Raw genomic sequence first — 19778 nt, forward strand, 5'->3', positions numbered from 1 at the left:
AAATCCGGAGACTTCAGTGAAGTCAGCCTCGAGCGGCATTGGAGTCAACACCTGGCGGCCACACGTGGTACTTCACCTCAAAACTTCCGTGTTGGCTCCTGCTTTGAGGCAAGGATGTGGTCACTTTGTCCCACCCAAAGTTTGTGAAAGCGGCCGTTGTTCTGTGAGACTTTAGGGCAACTGTTTTAGGTAATTCACTTTCATCTGGATGCCTGGAGTTGCATTAAAGCAGAAGATGCATTCAAGGAGCGCACAGTAGATCAGAGAAAACACGTCCAAACGTTCTATGGGATAAAGTTACGGAGCAGGCTGTAAACATTTCTAAGAAAATGAAAACTGGATTTACTGGTTAGAGGAAGGTAAGGAATATGCCATACTCTTTAACGGCTTCTTCTGCTAAAGAAATTAAAAAATATATATATTTTACTGTATCTGTGTTAGCTGAATAATTAATGAGAGTTGCGCACAAACTTTTTTTTTTATAATAATACCTTAGTATAGAAAAAGTGATATGAATTTGTATGTTCATTATTCTTCTTATTAGTTTTCATCATAATTTATTTTTAACGTCGTTTTTGTGCTTTTAAAAATATAAAAATTTTTGCCCTGTGTTCTTTTATTTTCTCACTTATGAATAAATATAAAAGAGATGTTTGTATTTTTTACGCTATTATCTTTCGAACTCTTAAAATGTATTTCAACTAACGACTTACTCAAAATCATAATTCTAATCTTGTTCTTTTGCTTGCTCTTCTTTCCTGCGCTCGTTTGGCACAGTCGTCACGCTCTGTGGCTCTGGATAATGTCACGTTAGCTCTGGCAAAGCAGGAAATCCCACATCCCTGAGGGGACCCTCAGTGTCACTCACACTGAGAAACTTTTAAAAATGAATTTCTACTTCTCGACCCCATTAATGGATGATATGAGCCTTGGATCAACTTGATGTTTTATGATCCCATCCTATCACTAAACCCTTAGTAAAGCAGTCTTTGCTCTTCGTGTTTCAGTCTTCTAATAATCAGGGGCAGCCTTTTGTTATGCCTGTCTTTTTACCATCAAATGCCCACTGAGGTGTAAAGGCATGATAATCCAGTGTGTCAAAAGGGGCTGTGAGTCATTTCTCCTGCTTCAGTGGGACCCCAGGTTTCTTGTTTGTATTGCTTCTTTTACAGCAGAGTTTGGCTTAGATTGGTTGGCTGTCTTGAGCAAATTCATAAAGACCTGTTGTTTTTTTTTAAAAGTCCATGCTGCACAAAGTGTGAGAGTATGCTGCAGCTGTACTGTGTGTGTGCATGTGTTTTGCATAGAGATACTATAATATACGCATCTGTAATAGGAAAACATTCAGAGCATTCATTTACTAAATGTCCCGTGTTAAACAGGAAGGTGGTGTGATTCTGCCTTCTAGAGAAAACACGCTCAACCGACCAATGGGAGTCAAGACTCGTACTGATGTTGGCATTGCTCCTTTTTTAAAGTTTTCCATACATTCCTCCTCTAAACACAGACACTCTTGTTGTATCACTAGGGACATACCGATGTTTCGTCTGTACTCTTGTGCCACTGTTTCACTTGATGCTTACTTTTCTTTGCTCTGCACAGCGCCCACATGCTTCAGCATCATTTCCAGTTTCCCCCCGAAGAGGAATTTGGCACATCATTGTGATAAAAGGGATGAATGAGGTACAGAGCACTCCTAAATGCATGATGTTAAATCTACTTTACGCTTTAAATGTGGATTTCAAGTGCCACTGTGGTAATTGCAGTCTTAATACATCTTCTCTTTAGTCAGAATAATGTGTTGCTGAGTGCAGTTTGCTCATCATATTGTCTAATGTTAAAAGCACTGCTGTGCAGCGTTAAATAAAACTGGCATATTACAGTTTAATTTAACCCTGCACAGCAAATGCCATATAAAGTATTTAATCTGGGTTTTTTTTTAATGTATTGATCAGTATCTTGGGATTTTTACCAACTTGTTTTTTAAAATTGCATGTCTAATACCATTTCATACAGACAGCATATAAATGGGAGTCACTGACGCCTTTCTAAGGCTTTTACCCTTCAGCAAGCAGCTTTGCGATGGTGACCACTGGAGACTGTGCTTGTGTCTTATATCCTCCTTCCTAATGTGACCTCAGAAAATGGTCAGGTCCACTATAATTAAATACAGCTCAGCTCTCTCTCTTGTAATAGTAAGCAAGAGCTGTTAGGGGTTCCGAAAGAGACTCAGGCGCAGGCCAGGGTTTCCTTTTAAGCGAAGAACAGTGCGTTTATTTACAGTGAACACAATCACCAAGTGGCTATGTACAATGTGCAGGGGAAACGGGTCCGGGTCGCCAGGGTCCGTGGGAAACAGGGTTAGGGGAAAAGGTGCTCCACACTTTCTGTACAAAAAGCTCCTCCTCAGTCACTCCTCTCAGAATCCGGTTCCAAAAATGATCTAAACACAAAAGGTCGGGTTAGCGGGATAATAACAAAGGGCTTTCAAGATACAGGTTGGCAGATACACAAGTTTGACTGACGCTGATAGTTCAACGATCCAGCGAAGACTAGTGCAGACTCGCCATCTAAGTAGTGCAGTAATCAGCTGGGATCAGCAGCCGGTGTGGTGATGAGCAGGTGTGTGGGCCAGCAGCGGGAGCCCGCAGTGAGCATCGCCGTGGCGAGAGAGAGAGAGAGTGAGAGAGAGAGGGCGAGAGAGCAAACAAACCACAAACATATTGCCCAATAGAGGATTGACCAGCAGGGCACAGGGACCATGACAAGAGCTTGAAATAAAATAATAGTAATAATGAAATGACCAAAGATCCTTATCAAATATTCTAGCTGGGACTTTCTTTATTAATATATTAGAAAAAGTTATTTTTCTACATAAATAAACAGATTTAATATTTATCTTTTTGTTTTAAACAAGACCTTTGTGACATTTAAAGAACCTGCTGCTTCCTCACAATATTTTTATCATTTGTATTCCAGGGGCGATCTGCTATCTTCAAAAGGCGGCACCTTGCCTTGCCCAAGGCCAACACCATCAGCTCTGAACCAACCAGAGACACTCTCTCGGTGGATTTGGGAGACAGTGAGGCTGCTCAGCCTGAGGGTGATGGAGCCTTCCCTTTATCTGAGCTCTCACACCTGTTCGAGAGCCAGGATGGATCCCCAGCAACTCAGGACTCGAGTCAGGAGTCAATTCTGGAGCCGGCCCAGCCGGGCCACCCCGCAGACAGCAGACAGTACCTACGGATGAAGTTCCACGGTGCTTTCAAGAAGGGCATATCCAACCCGATGGACCTCCTGGAATCCACCATATATGAGTCAAATGTGGTTCCTGCTCCCAAGAAAGCACCCATGGACTCACTCTTTGACTATGGCACCTACAGAAGCTCAAGCAACCAGAAGAGACGCAGAAAGAAGCTCCCAAGAGGGTGAGAGAAAAGATCTAAGCTGTTCTCAAACTGCAACATTTGTGTGCTTCCAGGAAACATGGAAAATGATTCAAATGATTCAAACATCTCGCCTTAGGCGTTTACCTTTCTGTCGTTAAAATATACTGGATTTTTATCCGTGGACAAAAGGGCTAGTTTGGAAAAGTTTTGTCATTAAAAACAAAATCCTCCCACATTGGCCACTCTGCAGACAGAGGTGTGCCACATGAAGTGGTGCAGTTTGAACACATAGAGACGCACTGTGTGTGAAGCACAGTCCCTAAAAGCCAACAGAGAGCATGTTGTTGTTTCCCCTGCAGCCGCTGAGGTAATATTAAGGCTGCTGTCTGTTCCTGGCTGCCCTACCTGCCCCATACGCACAGAGGTCTATTTATTGGAGCAGTGAAGGCTGTTTGATTGCTTATATACGGTAGTTTGTAAGTAAAAAAAAAATCTTAATGTTCTATCAGTGAAATATTAAAAATTCACTGGTTCACAGGGAGTTCCTGCTCTTGTTGGATCATCAGTTCAGTTGGAACATGTAACGCAACGTAAATCCTGTTTCTGTGTCATCTCAGTAAAACAGAGGCATCCTGTGACGAGAGCCAGAGCTCTGATCCTCCAAAAGTCGTGAAAGTATTCAACCGCTGGCTTCTCTTCGACTGTGTGTCACGTGGAGACCCCGCGGAACTCGAGGGCCTGTTGCAGTACCTGCAAAGTAACAACAAGAGGTTAACCGATGAGGAATTCAGAGGTACGTTTTAAGATGCAGTTGATTCATATTTGTTTCCTACTCTTTCTAATGTTTTTTGGGGTTTTTTAAGTTTTGTCAGCTCTGCGCTCAGCTTTGTCCTCCGGCTCCTTTGACCTTTTGCACTTCCTCGCCTCTCCCTGTCTCTATCTGGTTTTGACTCTGACAATATTAAGAGGAAAAGGTGGAATGACGTTAGAGTCTTTGTGTGACCCAGTGCAAAGCTTCCTGTGTGTGTCTGAGGAGCTTTATGTCAGGCAGCACAGAGAAATCACAGCAAACTGTGGCCTCTGTGAGAGAGTTTAAATAGTGCTTTATTTTTAGGCTCAGAATCTCATAATAGCTTGTTTAAAAGGGCTTGTTTGACCCCTGTCTTTAACAGCCTGTTACTGTAAATCCCAAATACTGATTTATTTCCCAAAACTTGGGCTAATTTATCGTGTACATGTTCTGGGGTGTACTACAGCACATCTGATAGGATTGGGGTAGCCTTGGATGCTGGAGGCCTAAAGGGGTATTGGAAGCTTTTGTATCACACTTAGATTAGATTAAATAAAGAAATAAAATCCCTTTCTAAACAAAATATGTCTGGATTAAAGTCTTTTCTTTTTCTTTCTGGTAAACTTTTTTCTTTCTACCAGAGCCATACACAGGTAAGACATGTCTGCCAAAAGCTTTGATGAACCTTTATGGCCGTCAGAACAACACCATCCCAGTGCTGGTGGACATAGCAGAGAAGAATGGGAGTCTCAGAGAGTTCATAAATACGCCCTTCAGGGACGTCTACTACAGAGGTATGAAAATAATCCCAAAACGACCACATGCAGTTGCAGAAAATGCATTTGTGCTTTAAATTAATGTGAATTTTGCGGTTAGTATATAGGGCTGCTGTCCCTTCTTCTTGCCCTGAGTTACAGCTGGCAGGGGAAAATGTGTTTATAGTTAATATGTTTGCAATGTCTTGGAACCCTGAATTGGAGAAATGGTGAAGTAAACAACAACTGTTTACAGTCCAGACACCATTTGTTTGGCTTTCACTCCTTACACTGTTAGCTGTGAGACAGTAGCACCTTGTGACAAAAAATGAGTTGTTAGGTCACTCAGTGTAACCTCTGAGCTTTTACTCCTTTTTGCACTTTTGGGAAATATTGTAGAAGACAGTTACTAAAACTTTGAGCTCCTGAAAACCTGTCCACAAACCCAACCCTTACTCCACATTGATTTAATTAACACAAAGCAGTGGTATGACATAACGTAATATTTCTTCTGCTGGGTTCGGTGGCGTTCTCAGGCCAGACAGCGCTCCACATTGCCATCGAACGACGCTGTAAGCAGTATGTGAAGCTGCTGGTGGAAAAGGGAGCTGACGTTCATGCCCAGGCGAGGGGACGCTTCTTCCAGCCCAAAGACGAGGGTGGTTACTTCTACTTTGGTAAAGACCTTTGTAAGCACATAAAAACTTATGTGCTTCTGTTTTTCTACTTTTAGCGCACCTATTCCCAGTCCCAGTCAGCCACACATACAGAGTCCTGGAAATGCATATAATCTTTATATAATTGGGAGGTTTGTTTGAGGTTTGTATGACTTCACCGGTCACATTTTCAATTTCCACTCTCACTGCTTTGCTCATAAGCGGTTATTCAGCTTTTTTACAATGCAGAATTCACATCAGCGCAACGCAGGAGCTGCCAAGATCAAGTAGTTAACGCATGGAGTATTTTTCTGGCAAATAAACAGCTGTTTCCATGGAGAAATGAAGTGACATTTTGGCAGAGCCAATACACTCAGGGTACTGCTGTGGTCCAGCGGTGAGCTCCACCTTTACCTCTACCCAGATTTTTTTGACATATTGAGGAGCTTTCATTAGTCACGCTCTGAAAACACATGAAAAGACGAACCTTATGTCAGCTGTTCAAGGACTGCATCCAGTGAAAGGTGTCTGTGTCCTGCATTTGAGAAATGTAAACATCCTCTGCTGGTGCAAAGCACCTCATTGACCTGCTAACAGCAGTAGGGGAACTACATCAGAGCCGGTAAAGTAAACCCAACACTGCCCTCTGCTGGGTAATGTTCAGATTTTACTAAGGGACAGCATATAACAGGTTTGACATCAGCTGTGTGAAGTACCCAGAAAAAAATGTCTTTATATACATGTTATCATTTTTAATTGCAATCGAACAATATAAATGATGCACATTGTTTTTCTCCTAAAACGTCAAAAGACAAGTAGATTTGCTACATTATGGGCTCTATTTTTAATTTTATTTAAAAATTTTATTGTATTTTTTACCCAAACCAAATTTAAAAATTGTCTGTATGGTCACAATCGAGCATCACACTCCTTACTCATCAAACAGGGGATGATTTCTATTTGCACTTAGCATGGCTGTCATTCCCAAATCCCAGCGTGTCCGGGCACAGTGTGAGTAATTTGCTGCGGAGCTTTGCAGTGAGGTGTACAGGAACCTGGCAGGGCTGATGGCTAATGGGATTTAGACTCACGCTAACACTCTGCATGCACCCGTGCAAATCCATGAAGAGGAGCGTTTCTATGCGGGGTGACAAAGTAATCTGTCACCCATGGCAACGGCTCATTTTCAGCAGCTGCTTTTGGCACTCTGGCCCCATTGCGCCCCTCCCTCAAACAACTGCTAATTGTGCTGTTTTCATAGGGGGGATTTAAGTCAGATCTTTGATCCATGTTTTGTATGCTTTGCAGGGACATACAGACACCAGCTACAGTTCCTAATTAACCCTCCTGTTGGTTTGCTTATTTTTAATCTGAAATGCAGCTTTCCTAATAATCTCCTGTGATTTCAGAATTAAGTGAACACACACACATACTCTCTGTCTGTTTGCCTAGGTGAGCTGCCTCTCTCTCTGGCTGCCTGCACGAACCAGCCTGACATAGTGCACTACCTGACGGAGAATCCACACAAGAAAGCTGACCTGCGACGCCAGGATTCACGTGGAAACACGGTGCTGCACGCGCTGGTGCACATTGCAGACAACACCAAGGACAACACGCGTTTCCTCACAAAGATGTACGACCTGCTGCTAATCAAGACTGCCAAGCTTTACCCAGACTGCAACCTGGAGACAGTGCCGAACAATGATGGCATGTCGCCTCTCATGATGGCTGCCAGATTGGGCAAGATAGGGGTAGATAAAATGTTTTAAGCATCATTTTCACTTATTATAGAAAGTCCAGATCAAAGATGCTTAGGCCACCTTGTTCATGTTCCTCCAGATTTTTCAACACATTATCCGACGTGAGATCAAAGACGAGGAAGTTCGTCATCTGTCCCGTAAGTTTAAGGACTGGGCCTATGGTCCAGTGTACTCCTCCCTCTATGATCTCTCTTCACTGGATACATGTGGCGAGGAGCCATCTGTGCTGGAAATCCTTGTCTACACCAGTCACAATGAGGTAAACAAAGACAGTATTTTCTTAGTTTTTTTCTTTCAAAACTTGAAATTAAGGTTTTTGAGCCCACCGTTTGATTATTAAAACATCTAAACTAAGCATAAAAAATACACGGGAAACCTGGCACATTGTATACATATACAAATATCAGGATTTATTTATGTTTTTATGTTTTCATCACATCTATTAGCATCATGTTTTTGGTCCTCTGTTGTCAGAACCGCCATGAGATGCTGGCAGTGGAGCCCATCAATGAGCTGTTGAGGGCCAAATGGAAAAGGTTTGCTGCTGTCACTTTTTACATCAGTGTGTTCTCCTACCTCATCACCATGATCATATTCACCCTGGTGGCTTATTACCAACCAACAGATGGAAAGGTAGGTGTGAAATGACTGAAAATGACTTTTCAAGACACCACTTGAATATTTTCATTTATCATTGCAGGGATTTAATTTTATGTTCTGTCTCATGTATAAAATACAATGCATCCTCTGCTATAGCAGCAATTTTATGTCCCATATTTGCTCAGTTCTGCACTAACAGGAGTTCAGTGCTCTACATTATAAGAATATTTACTTTTTTGGGGGTGCGGGGGATCTGCTTCCCTGCCAAGAGGCAGATAAGGAGATTGATGGCATTCTCATATCTTTACAATAAATATTAAGCTACAGGCAGCTGACAGTTATCTTTGTTTAGCATAAGCAGGAGGGAAACAGTGAGCATACCTCTATCCAAACTTTGAAATGTGAAACTCCAGAGTAAAATGTGACAAATTGAAATCTTACGGGGGATTACATGCTAATACTAAACTAAGATAAAAGCTGCAGGCTTGGGGTTTATTCTGATAGATATAAGATTGATAGCAATCTTCTCATCCAACTCTCAGCGAGGAAGTGAAGCCACATAGGCCTCCAAAAAGATAAACTAATCCTTTAATTTTTGGTCATAGTCACTTTTTTCCTTATAAACATTCTGCATATGATGCTTTTCTTGTGTGTTTTGCTAAGATGTTCAGATATTCTTCCTTCCAGCCTCCATACCCACGTACCACATCGTCTGACTACTGGCGGATGGCCGGGGAGATTGTCACACTGGCATCAGGAATCTTCTTCTTCCTCACAAATGTTAGTGTGTGCCCTCCGACCTCTTGTTATATTCTGACCATCGCTTGGTTGATGCTTTCTCCCAGTCTCTTTCAGCCTGTTCAGCAGTGTTGTTGTCACTGTGGAAATGTTTCTCTCACTTTTTTTTTCTTTTTGCAGATTAAGGACCTCTTCCTGAAAAAGTGCCCTGGGGTGAAGTCTTTATTTATTGATGGATCCTTTCAACTGCTGTAGTAAGTCTCCATCCTCTGTACTCACAGGCTCTGATCCTCACCTCCGCTATATCGTTTGCTGGCTTTTACCCGAGGCAAATTTCGCATCCTTTTAATTGAGTCATCTAATTAATTTGTCAGCCTCCTCGCTGGCATGTTTTATATTTTAAATCTTTAATTAAACCCATGATCCAAACACAGAGCAGAGGATGTCGAGCATCCTCTCTGAACTGTGTTGATTTAGATCATTAGCCGTGATGTATACATTCTGTTAAAATGCCAAATGCCAGCAGTCGTATCTTCCTGCCATCATCCCTACTTCAGTATTACACAATTCACCAGTGATACTGGTTTACTGACAAAGTTATTCTCTGTCCTCTCTAGCTTCATCTACTCTGTATTGATCATAGTCACAGCTGCTCTCTACCTGTCTGGCATTAAGGCCTACGTCTCTGTCATGGTGTTTGCACTCGCCCTGGGCTGGATGAACACACTTTACTTCACCAGGGGCCTGAAGCTCACGGGCACCTACAGCATCATGATACAAAAGGTTAGACTGTGAAAATGGACAGCTAATTAAAAAAATGCAAGACATCCAAAGGCTTGTGTGTGTCTTAACATTTGTTTTCTTCTTAGATTCTTATCAAGGACCTTTTCAGGTTTCTGCTGGTGTATGTGCTCTTCATGATCGGTTTTGCATCAGGTAAGCTACCGGGACAACAGCACCTTGAAAAAAATTATACAATCGTCACACTTTTAGTAACTGCTTTCAATCCTTATGATAATCACACATTCTGCTGGCTGTAGCATCATATTTATAATAATCAGACTGGTAGAACTTGCCTCTCAGGTTAATGTTCATGTAAGTGCTCACAGACTCTTAGCCAACCTGCCTTTTGTTTCCATCCCACAGCCTTGGTATCTCTGCTGACAGTGTGCCCAGTGTGTAACGGTAGTTGCCCAACCGACCAAACAACCTACCCTGCATGCAGGGACAATAACACTTTCAGCACTTTCCTTCTGGACCTCTTCAAGCTCACCATTGGGATGGGAGACCTGGACATGATCTACAGTGCACAGGATCCAGTCGTCTTTCTCATCCTGTTAGTTACTTACATCATTCTCACCTTCGTGCTGCTACTCAACATGTTGATCGCTTTGATGGGGGAGACAGTGGGTCAGGTCTCCAAGGCGAGCAAAAAAATCTGGAAGCTTCAGGTGAGTCAGTTGTTTGTGGAAGCCGACGAAAAACGAGGCTCATTTAAACATATAATTTAAATGGAAAAGAAATGAAAGCCTTATAACTGCCAGCAGGGGGCGACGCTTCTGCTAGCATAAACGAGTTTGATTACATAGAAGTCAATGAGAAAATAAACTTCCTGCACTCTGGATTTTTGACTTTCCTAACACATTTGTGGTCTCAGTGTCTACTGACAAGTTTTATTTTAAAGAGCATGATGATTATTTAAAATTATAGAACCATAACTTACTGTAATACAAAGCACCTCTGTCTGTGTCTTTCTTCTTTTTATTTTGTCTGCCCGCTCCTCCTACATGATCAACCAGACTTGAGCACAGGTGCATCTTAGGCCCCTGAAGGTTCTTATCTAACTCAGCTATTAGCACAGCATCATGTTGCCCAGTATCTGCCTAGCAACAGACTAAAATGCTTTCATTTCCCCCGTTTTTTTTAATTTCTTTCTGTTTGGACTACTGTAGCTCACTTTATGTGGGGGTCAGTCAGTCGTTGCTCTCACGTCTGCAGCTGGTTCAAAATCCCGCAGCACAACTCATAACAGGAACTTGTAAAAGAGAACACGTAACAAAGTACTGAGATCCAGGAGGAAGCTCAGAGCCTTTTCTATTGTTGCTCCTAAATTATGGAAAAACTTGCCCTTGCACATTAGAGCGGCCCCTTCACTGTCCACTTTTAAAACATGTCTTAAAACCCATTTTTATTCTTTGGCTTTTGACCGTAGTGAGACTTAGTTGTTTTTTTTTTTTTGTTTTGTTTTTTTTAAATTAAACCGTTTATTAACTAACTAGTTAATTATTTTACCTTTTTTCTTCTTTAATTTGGCTTTTATTTTTATCTAATGTAATTGTATTATTTAGTAATTTAGTACAGCACTTTGTGTCAGCTGTGGTTGTTTTTAAAGTGCTTTATAAATAAAGATGATGATGATAAAATAACCTGTTTTAGCATTTAGGCACCTATAACACCTTATATGACCATTGTATCATTTTTCATTTCACCAAACTAATGTCATATTTAAATCCAGAAAATGGTGTATATTATTACACCATCACTTTACTTGGCAACCACCTAGCAACAAGCTCACACCTGTTTTTTGGCTTTAATGTACCTACAACACTTGATGAAAGCACTGAATCGTATTAAATTCACACAGTAACGTCTCATTCATATCCAGAGAAGTTGAATTATACATGCATAACAACCACCTAACAACGGCCTAAAATGACCCATGTTTAGTGTATGAACACCTGCCACCCGTATTTGGTTACTTTCCTCGTTGTGATTAAACATATCAGTATGCCAACAGCACAAACGGATAAAACGACACGGTAGCATGGGCATACACTGGTGGAGTCAAATAGATGACAGAGTTCAGAATATGACTATGTTGTGATTAAGAGGGCTGCAGCATCCCTCAAACGTGTCAGTGAGATCAGGCTGCAGTTCATCCTGTGGAAATCTTCAGTTTGTGAAGCATATAGTTGCCAAAGATTTATTCTCTAGACATAATGATAATAACATGTACAAATTTTTTATGGCAAACTATCAAGAACTTCTTGATATTTATTTATACATAAAACAGGGACAATAGATATTAACATTGCTTTAAACAAAAATGCAGCTGATGCAGGAGTTCGCTAGTTTGCAGACCTTGTCCCTGGTTAGACACAATATGTCAATACAAATATAACTCAAAAAGCAGCAAATAATAATAATATTGATAATAATAACAGACAGCATCTACTACAAGTAAATCCAGCATTTAAGAACAATTAACAGTGATAGAAGACCCATTTCTGGGATCCCAAATGTACTTTTTTTAGGCTATAATTTTACCTTTACTTTAAAACTTATGAGATCAGTTCATGTTGTTATTTTTGGTGGCAAAGTGCTCCAAATCTGTGAGTATTTAACTGTAAACGAGCACTGACAAAATGTTGTGTTATATTTCCCTAATTTACAACCACCAGTAATTAAGCTGCCCTTGTGGTTACAGCTTTACTGCTGAATTTCAAAATCTGCTTTGTTATGATAGTTTCTGTTTACTTCAAATATTTTTCATAATTTGTACTCCCAGTGGGCAACGACTATCTTGGACATCGAGCGCTCGTTCCCGGTCTGTCTTCGCAAGTCTTTTCGAGTTGGAGAGATGGTGACGGTGGGGAAGAACTATGATGGCACACCTGATCGGCGCTGGTGTTTCAGGTGATCTGTCTGATTCGTAATCTGTGCCACTCAACAGCGCCGGCGCTACAACTAAGAAATCTCATTGCTAATGGGGTCCTTTTATGTAATCAGGGTGGACGAGGTTAACTGGTGTCACTGGAATCAGAACCTGGCGATAATTAACGAGGATCCGGGAAAGAGTGATACCATCCAAGCCAACGGGTTGCAGCAGGGCGTTAGAGCTTTGAGGAGAGGTGAGAGATTCTCGTTGCATTCTCGTGGTTAAATAAAAAGACAGATACAATGTACACTCATCTGGACCACACATTCATTTAATCTTCCTTGTTATCGGCCTTAGATCGCTGGTCCACAGTGGTCCCGCGGGCGGTGGAGTTGAGCAAAGGCTCTCAGTCTCATGATCTCGCGGTGGAGATGGAGCCGCTGTCATCCAGGCACTGATTCCCGCAGATGATGAGTGCTGTCCTTGTGATGAGGAGACAGCAGAAAGCCATCAGCATCAGTGAAATCACTCTGCAGGGAACGATTTGGCCAATAAGTGTACTAATTTGCACGCGTCTCCTGTGCCTTTTGTTCAGAAAAGCTGTCGCGAATATAAAAGCAGCACACTCTGTGTAACAGGACAGACGACATGCAGAGACACTGGATAAAGAATTGCCGAGTTAAAGACATTAAATGCTGTTAGAAACTAACCCTGAGACCAAAAAAGGATAACAAAAAATGTGTTTTGTAAGCAGGGAGCTGTAATTTGTTTTGTACTTGTCACATAAGAATGGAAAATCTCAAAAAAATGTACTGTACCTCCACTTTTCAGACATCAGTGTCAGAATACTCAGGGATATAAGAAAGCGAGAATATTTCAGCATTTACAGTGCCGTATACTTTCGAAAACACAATCGTAGCAGGCTAGCAGAAGCATAATTACAATATTATTGCATTTTTTGTGATAGTAATAAAACTTTGCACCTATATTTACAATAAGAGATACTTCTTTATGAAAACATATCAATAAATATTTATAGACTTATAGAATAGAACTTTTTCACTTTTAATTTTCTTACTGTGTTTTGCAAAGTCCTCCCCCGTGTGTTCTTAATTACGCTCCACATGCTGATTTAAATGTTCATTTTCTAAAGTGTAGGGGAGCAGTGTCTGCAAAGAGGACACATCTATTATAGAAAGTCTATTTCTTTCCATTTTTATATGATATTAATTAAATAGTTTCCAAACTTTGACAATCTCAGGCTAGGAATTCCAGCTTAGGCAGACACAGCCGTCATTTGGACTGAAACACTATTTACATTATTACACGTATACAGAGACATTATTCTGAACATGGTGGGCATGATGAGCAGGTTATAGTTGTCAAGCAAGTATGCAAATGGAAGACAATAGCCTTCCGTGTTCTTTTGCAGCTGGGGTATTTGCATAATCAACTCTCAGTCCCTCCATTATGTACTTCCCCTTATTTGCTGCAGTGTTTTCATTGCAATTGGCTCCTTGCCCTATATAGCTTGTTTTTAAAAACACTGCTTGTTTGTGTTACTGGATTACACAACAGCTGATGGGCTGTACATTTCATTTTCACTTATTCATTACTGTTAAAAGTCACATTATGTTTACATTTCCAATCTATGACTGTTCATTTTTATACTGTTTGTACGTTGCTGCACAGAACAGTAAACACTGACTGTGTTTTATATGTTGTTTGTCTTTTGGGTGCTTTTTCTACAGAAAATACTTTCCAGTTAGGTTTTGAATGATTAAAAATCCATGTTGCTATTTTACTCCCAAAGGTAAATAAAACCTGACATTAGACCACAGTGAGTGAGACGACGGTCTAATGTGGTTTAATCCATCTGAGGAAATGCTGAAAGGATTCCTTTTCTTCTGTGCCAATAATTGCTATCAGTTTATGACTTCTGTTGTTTAGTTTGCATTTAATAATAGTCCCCAGCCACTTTATTAGTTACACCTTGCCAGTACCTGATTGGACCTCTTATGTCTTCAGAACTGCCTTAATTTTTAATGCGCAGTTTCAACAAGGTAATCTTCAGAGATTTTGGTCCATGTTGATATGATAGCATCACACAGCTGCTGCACATTTGCCAGCCGCACATCCATGATGCAAATCTCCCAAAGGTTCTCTATTAGATTGAGATCTGGTGACTGTGGAGGCAGTCAGTAGCATAGTGAGCTCATTATAATCCTCAAGAAACCAGTTTGAAATGATTTGAACTTCATGACATGGTGCGTTATCTCGCCGGAAGCAACCATTAGAAGATGGGTACACTTTGGTCATAGAGGGATACAGATGGTCAGCAACAATACCAAGGTAAATTGTGAGGTTTGAACAATGATAAGGAGTTCAAAGCATGCCAAGAATATATCCCCACCCCATTACATCACCAGCATCAGCATGAACCATTGATACAAGGCAGGATGGAGCCACGTGTTCATGCTGTTTATGGTAAACTCTTATCCTACTATTCAAAGGTTGCTGCATAAATTCAGACTCATCTGTTTTTGCAATCTTCTTTTGTCCAAATTTGGTGAGCCTGTGCAAATTGTAGCCTTGGTTTCCTGTTCTTAAGCTGACAGGAGTGGCACAGAATGCGGTCTTTTGCTGCTGTAGCCCATCTGCGTCAAGGTTTGACGTGTTGCACATTCAGAGATGGTATTGTAATGAGTGGTTATTTGAGATAGTGTTGCCTTGCTATCAGCAGGAAGCAGTTTGGCCTCCTCTGATCTCTGACTTCAAAAAGGCATTTTCACCCAAAGAACTGCCACTCAGTGGATATTTTCTTTTTTCTCTTTCCATTCTCTCTAAACTCCAGAGACGGTTGTGTGGGTTAATCCCGGTGAATCAGCAGTTTCTGAAATACTCAGACCAGCCCGTCTGGTACCAACAACCATGCAATGTTCAAAGTCACTTAAAGCACCTTTCTTCCCCATTCAGATGCTCAGTTTGAACTTCAGCGGGTCATCCTGACCATGTCTGCATGTCTAAATGCAGTGAGGTGCCGGGAGGTGACTGACTGATTTGCATTAATAAGCAATTGAACATATGTGCCTAACAAAGTGGCCAGTGAGCATATGTAGTTAGGCTATTATCATAATAGTTATAAAGAATATTCCCTTTCTTTCCATGAAAAAAATACAATTCTACAATCTAAGATCTGCATTATCTACAGTGTTTTAAAATTACATAAAATGTATACAAAAGTCAAAATGAACCTTAATTTTCATAAACTCATGCAGTATTCCTGACCTCTGCAATCCTCATCTGCATCACTTGCAGTTCCTTCTCTGGCCTGCTGATGGCTGCAGAGCTCTAAATTCCTCTACCGCTGTTGCAAGTTGAGATTCCAGTTGACAGAGTGTTAGCCATGTCTACCGTTGTGACTCTAGGGCATCTATATATAGTATATTTTAATTATAGCTGTAAATAATCAATTGTGAGGGCTAACTGTTATAAAAACATATGGTAAAGTGAACAGAATGCGGTTCGCCAATGAAATATATTTTCCCACTGGACCTCAGGTCTTATTGATGCCCTTGGAAACACCTGGCCAGTGATTATGGGCTTTTGCCTTCCTAATGAAAGCACAAGCTGGCAACAATTTATGGACTGGTTCATTGCCTTTCACATTTCATCGTTACACCTCACCTTTCCCTATTTAAAGAGGAGCTGGAACGGCAATTCTCACTAATGATAACCAAAGCCTGACTGGACACCTCTTGTCCTTCTCCTCTCTCTCCTCGCTCACTGAGGCCAGCAGCGCTGAAGGACACAGGGAATCTCTCGCCACCTCAGAGAAGAGGCTAATCCTCTTTGCCCCAACTTTAACTGGGCCACTAATCCTCCAGGTTTATCTAAGCAGTGAGCACCTAGCGCTGCTGACAACTTGGCCTTCCCTCCTCTCTGTAGCCTGTTAAGTAGGGCAGGACTCGGTCCTGCGAGTGTCACTGTCAGCAACTCTAGAACCGCACACTTACACAGGAAGTGTGAACTGTTAACAAAATGGCTCACTCTCTTGCAGCATGTGCATGCTTGCTGCCACAAATGTGTCTCAACAAACCAAGTGACAGCCAAGAAGGATCATGTCGTAACTGCCCTTCATTTAGTAACCACACAAAAGGAAAAGCAAAGTTTAAAGTAAACTAACCACCTTAGATACTGGCAGAACAAATTGTTCCGCTATTGTCTGGCCAGTTAAGCTTTAAGGTGTTCAGGCTGATGAGTGGATACTGAACTGGACTTGGGCCAGCTCATTCTTTCATCACCAAACAACAGCCCAGACTGTCTGATGACTTAAAGTACAACATTAATTGTCTGCCTGAGGTCCAGCAGACCAGCACAGAGAAGAAAGCTCATATTGGTGACACTCCCACTAATCATTTCTCCAACTTTCATTGCAAAAGAGATGATAAATCGTTACTGAATGACGCTCTACAAGGGAAGATTATGTCAGGCTCAGACCTGAGAGATAACTCCAGGAGCACATTTTCTGCTGTATTCAGCCAGTGCTAATTGTCTTTTCGAAATAATTCCTTCCATGATCCCCAGTGAAATATTTCACCGCAGTGGGGTGCTTCTAAACGTAGCGAGCAATCACTTGACGCACCGGGCGATGAAGAGGAGGAGCCAGGAACATACTGGTTAGACGGCGTGTGAGATGACCTTTCAGTTCATCTAAGATGAAACGAGGCCGCTGAACCCGAAATGATTCAGAGTGTCTAAACTGACAGGCGAGGGCATGGCCATGGCAGAGTTTCAGCCGGCTGCCCGGCCTCCACAGGCATCTCTCATGATTTATTGTGAAATTGCCAGGGACTCAATGTGGCGTGCAGGTGAATGAGTTTTGCTAATAAGAGAAGCATTTCTGCTCCACAGAGCTCTTTTTCTATCTGAGCGAGCGTGTATGAAATCAGTGTGCAGTCTCCCACTACCACACGCTCTGGTGGAGGCAGCTGGCTCATCAGTCTACGACTTATCTGATGTTTTAGGTGGGTGGAGAGGCTGGCAGTGAGGAGAGAAAAGAGAAGAAAAGTGTCAATATTGAGGTGTTGAAGGTACCTGTGTTGTTCAACATTTAGATTAAGTGTATGCTGAGTTACTTCGAGTGCTGGAAAATTCTCAACACACAATTCCTATAGATGAGTTGATATTAGACTGTTATATAATATAAGCGATGGAGTTAAATATAGTGAAAAAAACAAGTGTAAATGGTTTTTGGTGTTTTAACTGGAGGGAATTTTTCAGTGGTTATTTTATAGGTCTGTTCTTTCATTATGCCGCAGCTTGTGTGTCCAACCATCAAAGGAGATGCTTTCACTTTGAAAATTTGTGTATACTGTGACTTAGCCTGCATTTGTCTTTGCTTGAGAGCAAAAACATAAGAAAAAAAATCAGGCAGTCCCACATTATTAAATTACTGTTTCCTTTGTGTCCCAAAGCTTGCCTGGCAACAAAAGCACAAACCACACATGCGCCATGAACTGCGAGGCCTTACCGATGCTGCAATAGACTGCTGTAAAGGTGAAAAGGATTGTCGCCGCGGCATATGGCGGTGATGCACAAAGTGAATCCTAAGACTGATATGCTTATCTTCATTACAGCAAGGTCTTCTTCAGGGATTTTAAAAATTGTTTAAGAAAGAAGGAATGAAAGTAAGGAGTAATGCGGATAACAGGACAGACATAGAAGTCATCTGCTTTATTTACTTATGTCAAACAATAATACATAAGAGACGAGAGGTCAAAAGAAAACCAACCATCTACATTTAAAATAAAGAAATTTCAGTCCTGAGATTGACAAAAAGCAGGGAGAACAGACAAAATATCTACTGTGATCGTTGGGATGGAGGAGGGACAGTGGCAGTTTCAGCAAATTGAAGATGATGGTTGTGGGGAGATTAGGGGGAGATTGCAGAACTGGAGAGGGTAAGCAATCACTGGGATGCTTGGCTGTAGGCACATTCAAAAGTTGAAAACCCCACTACTAAAGGATTTTACAGCTTTTTTTCTTTTTTCTTTTTTCTTTTTAAATATTCAGACTTCTTAGTTCAAAATCTGAGTCTCATATATTATAATTTTTCCAAAAAAGAAAAAAGGAAGATATTCTTTACATATTTTCATCCTGAGGAGACAAAATCATTTTTAAACATAAATACAACACTGCAGGGAGAACAATAAGAGAGATGCTTTATAGATTTCCCATTTCCATATATATTATTTTCTCAAGGTTGCGGCACCCTCAGACTTTGGCAGCGTTGGTGCATTTGAGATCGTTCGGGAAAAACAGCCCTGTTTGTCCACAGGAACATTCGGAGAGCCTCACAAACAGTGAAAGGAATCAGGAAGAAAATAAGCAAAATCCCCAGACTTTTGAGTTTTGATTGGATACAGCAATATCCCCACAGCGTAAACAAGATGAATATTTGGAGGCCATAAGCTTTCTCAGCTGAACATACATACTTGTGGCGCTGAAGAAATAAAAACGCTCTTGGAATTATGCCCCGCTGCATTGCCTTTCAGAAAAGGGCTCCGAGGCTGTGCCTTTTGGGATAAAGATCCTGATTTATTTCTTCATCTGTGCTGATCTTTTACCTTGCGGTGCATTTAACAGGTGCTGAAAACAAAATTTAAATTCTACGGCGCTCACATGTGACCCATCCAGTTCTATCAGACAGCACTAAAGAGACAGCAGTGTGCTCAACGTTTGTGACAAAACACAGAAAAATCTTTTAATGGTATTGTGCAATACAGCAATAAGGCTGGTGGATTAACAATACAAGCCTCCTCAAAACCAACTGAACTATTGATTAAGGTATTTTCTTGCTAGGTAGGAGCCAAATGGAGAGGAATGGCCTTGTGGATGTAACGTTAAGGAGGGATGCTGGGAAGAACTCTGAGATGAGAGCCCCAGGGGCCCAAGGGCAGCCAGGGGACATGACTGAGGTTGACCAAATCATTGTGGAAGTAAGGGGGTGGGGGGGCGCTTGGGCCTTCTCCCCCTCCTGTCATCTGTAGATTAGAGCAGCGCCAAGACTCTACAGAGTGAGCAGCTGCCTATATATTTTTTTGTCCTTCCCTCCCCTCCCGTTCCCTCTCTTCTGAGAGTGAAAGAGCTGACCCTGCTTTGAACGACCCCGTCTGCTCTCTTTTCTTCTCAGCAGTATTTAAGGCGCATAATATGCAACTAGACCTTTACACTGGGTAAAGGTCCTCGTGGACTTATTGGGATTTACTAAGGGATTTTTACAACCAGCATAAGTCATTTCACCTTCGTTCTGCCCTCGGGCCATCCGTGAGAGCATCTCTCTGCCCTTGAAAATGTGTTAACAGTCAATATCGGTCTGTTGCTACAGCGATAAATTACAGATCCAAATGTCCTCATTCAGACTGAGATT

At 41.5% G+C, this 19778-nt stretch overlaps 1 protein-coding gene and 1 long non-coding RNA gene across 2 annotated transcripts; one reads left to right on the plus strand and one right to left on the minus strand.

The window, feature by feature from the left end:
* Positions 1-107: 107 nt before the first annotated feature.
* trpv4 (transient receptor potential cation channel, subfamily V, member 4) lies at positions 108-14063 on the plus strand. The gene is made up of 17 exons (XM_026188140.1): positions 108-359; positions 1603-1683; positions 2980-3428; positions 4007-4182; positions 4821-4973; positions 5471-5611; positions 7043-7341; positions 7430-7609; positions 7825-7983; positions 8638-8730; positions 8869-8942; positions 9306-9471; positions 9558-9624; positions 9835-10139; positions 12257-12384; positions 12478-12599; positions 12704-14063. The coding sequence occupies exons 2-17, from the start codon at positions 1675-1677 to the stop codon at positions 12802-12804; spliced, it is 2622 nt and encodes an 873-aa protein (XP_026043925.1). The 5' UTR covers positions 108-359; positions 1603-1674; the 3' UTR covers positions 12805-14063.
* Positions 2247-2555, minus strand: LOC113033935 (uncharacterized). The gene is made up of 2 exons (XR_003274099.1): positions 2526-2555; positions 2247-2443 (listed from the first exon to the last, which is right to left on the minus strand). It is a non-coding gene; the product is annotated as an uncharacterized LOC113033935 (long non-coding RNA).
* Positions 14064-19778: the final 5715 nt, after the last annotated feature.

Source organism: Astatotilapia calliptera, chromosome 12, assembly GCF_900246225.1.
Source record: "Astatotilapia calliptera chromosome 12, fAstCal1.2, whole genome shotgun sequence".
Classification (NCBI taxonomy): domain Eukaryota; kingdom Metazoa; phylum Chordata; class Actinopteri; order Cichliformes; family Cichlidae; genus Astatotilapia; species Astatotilapia calliptera.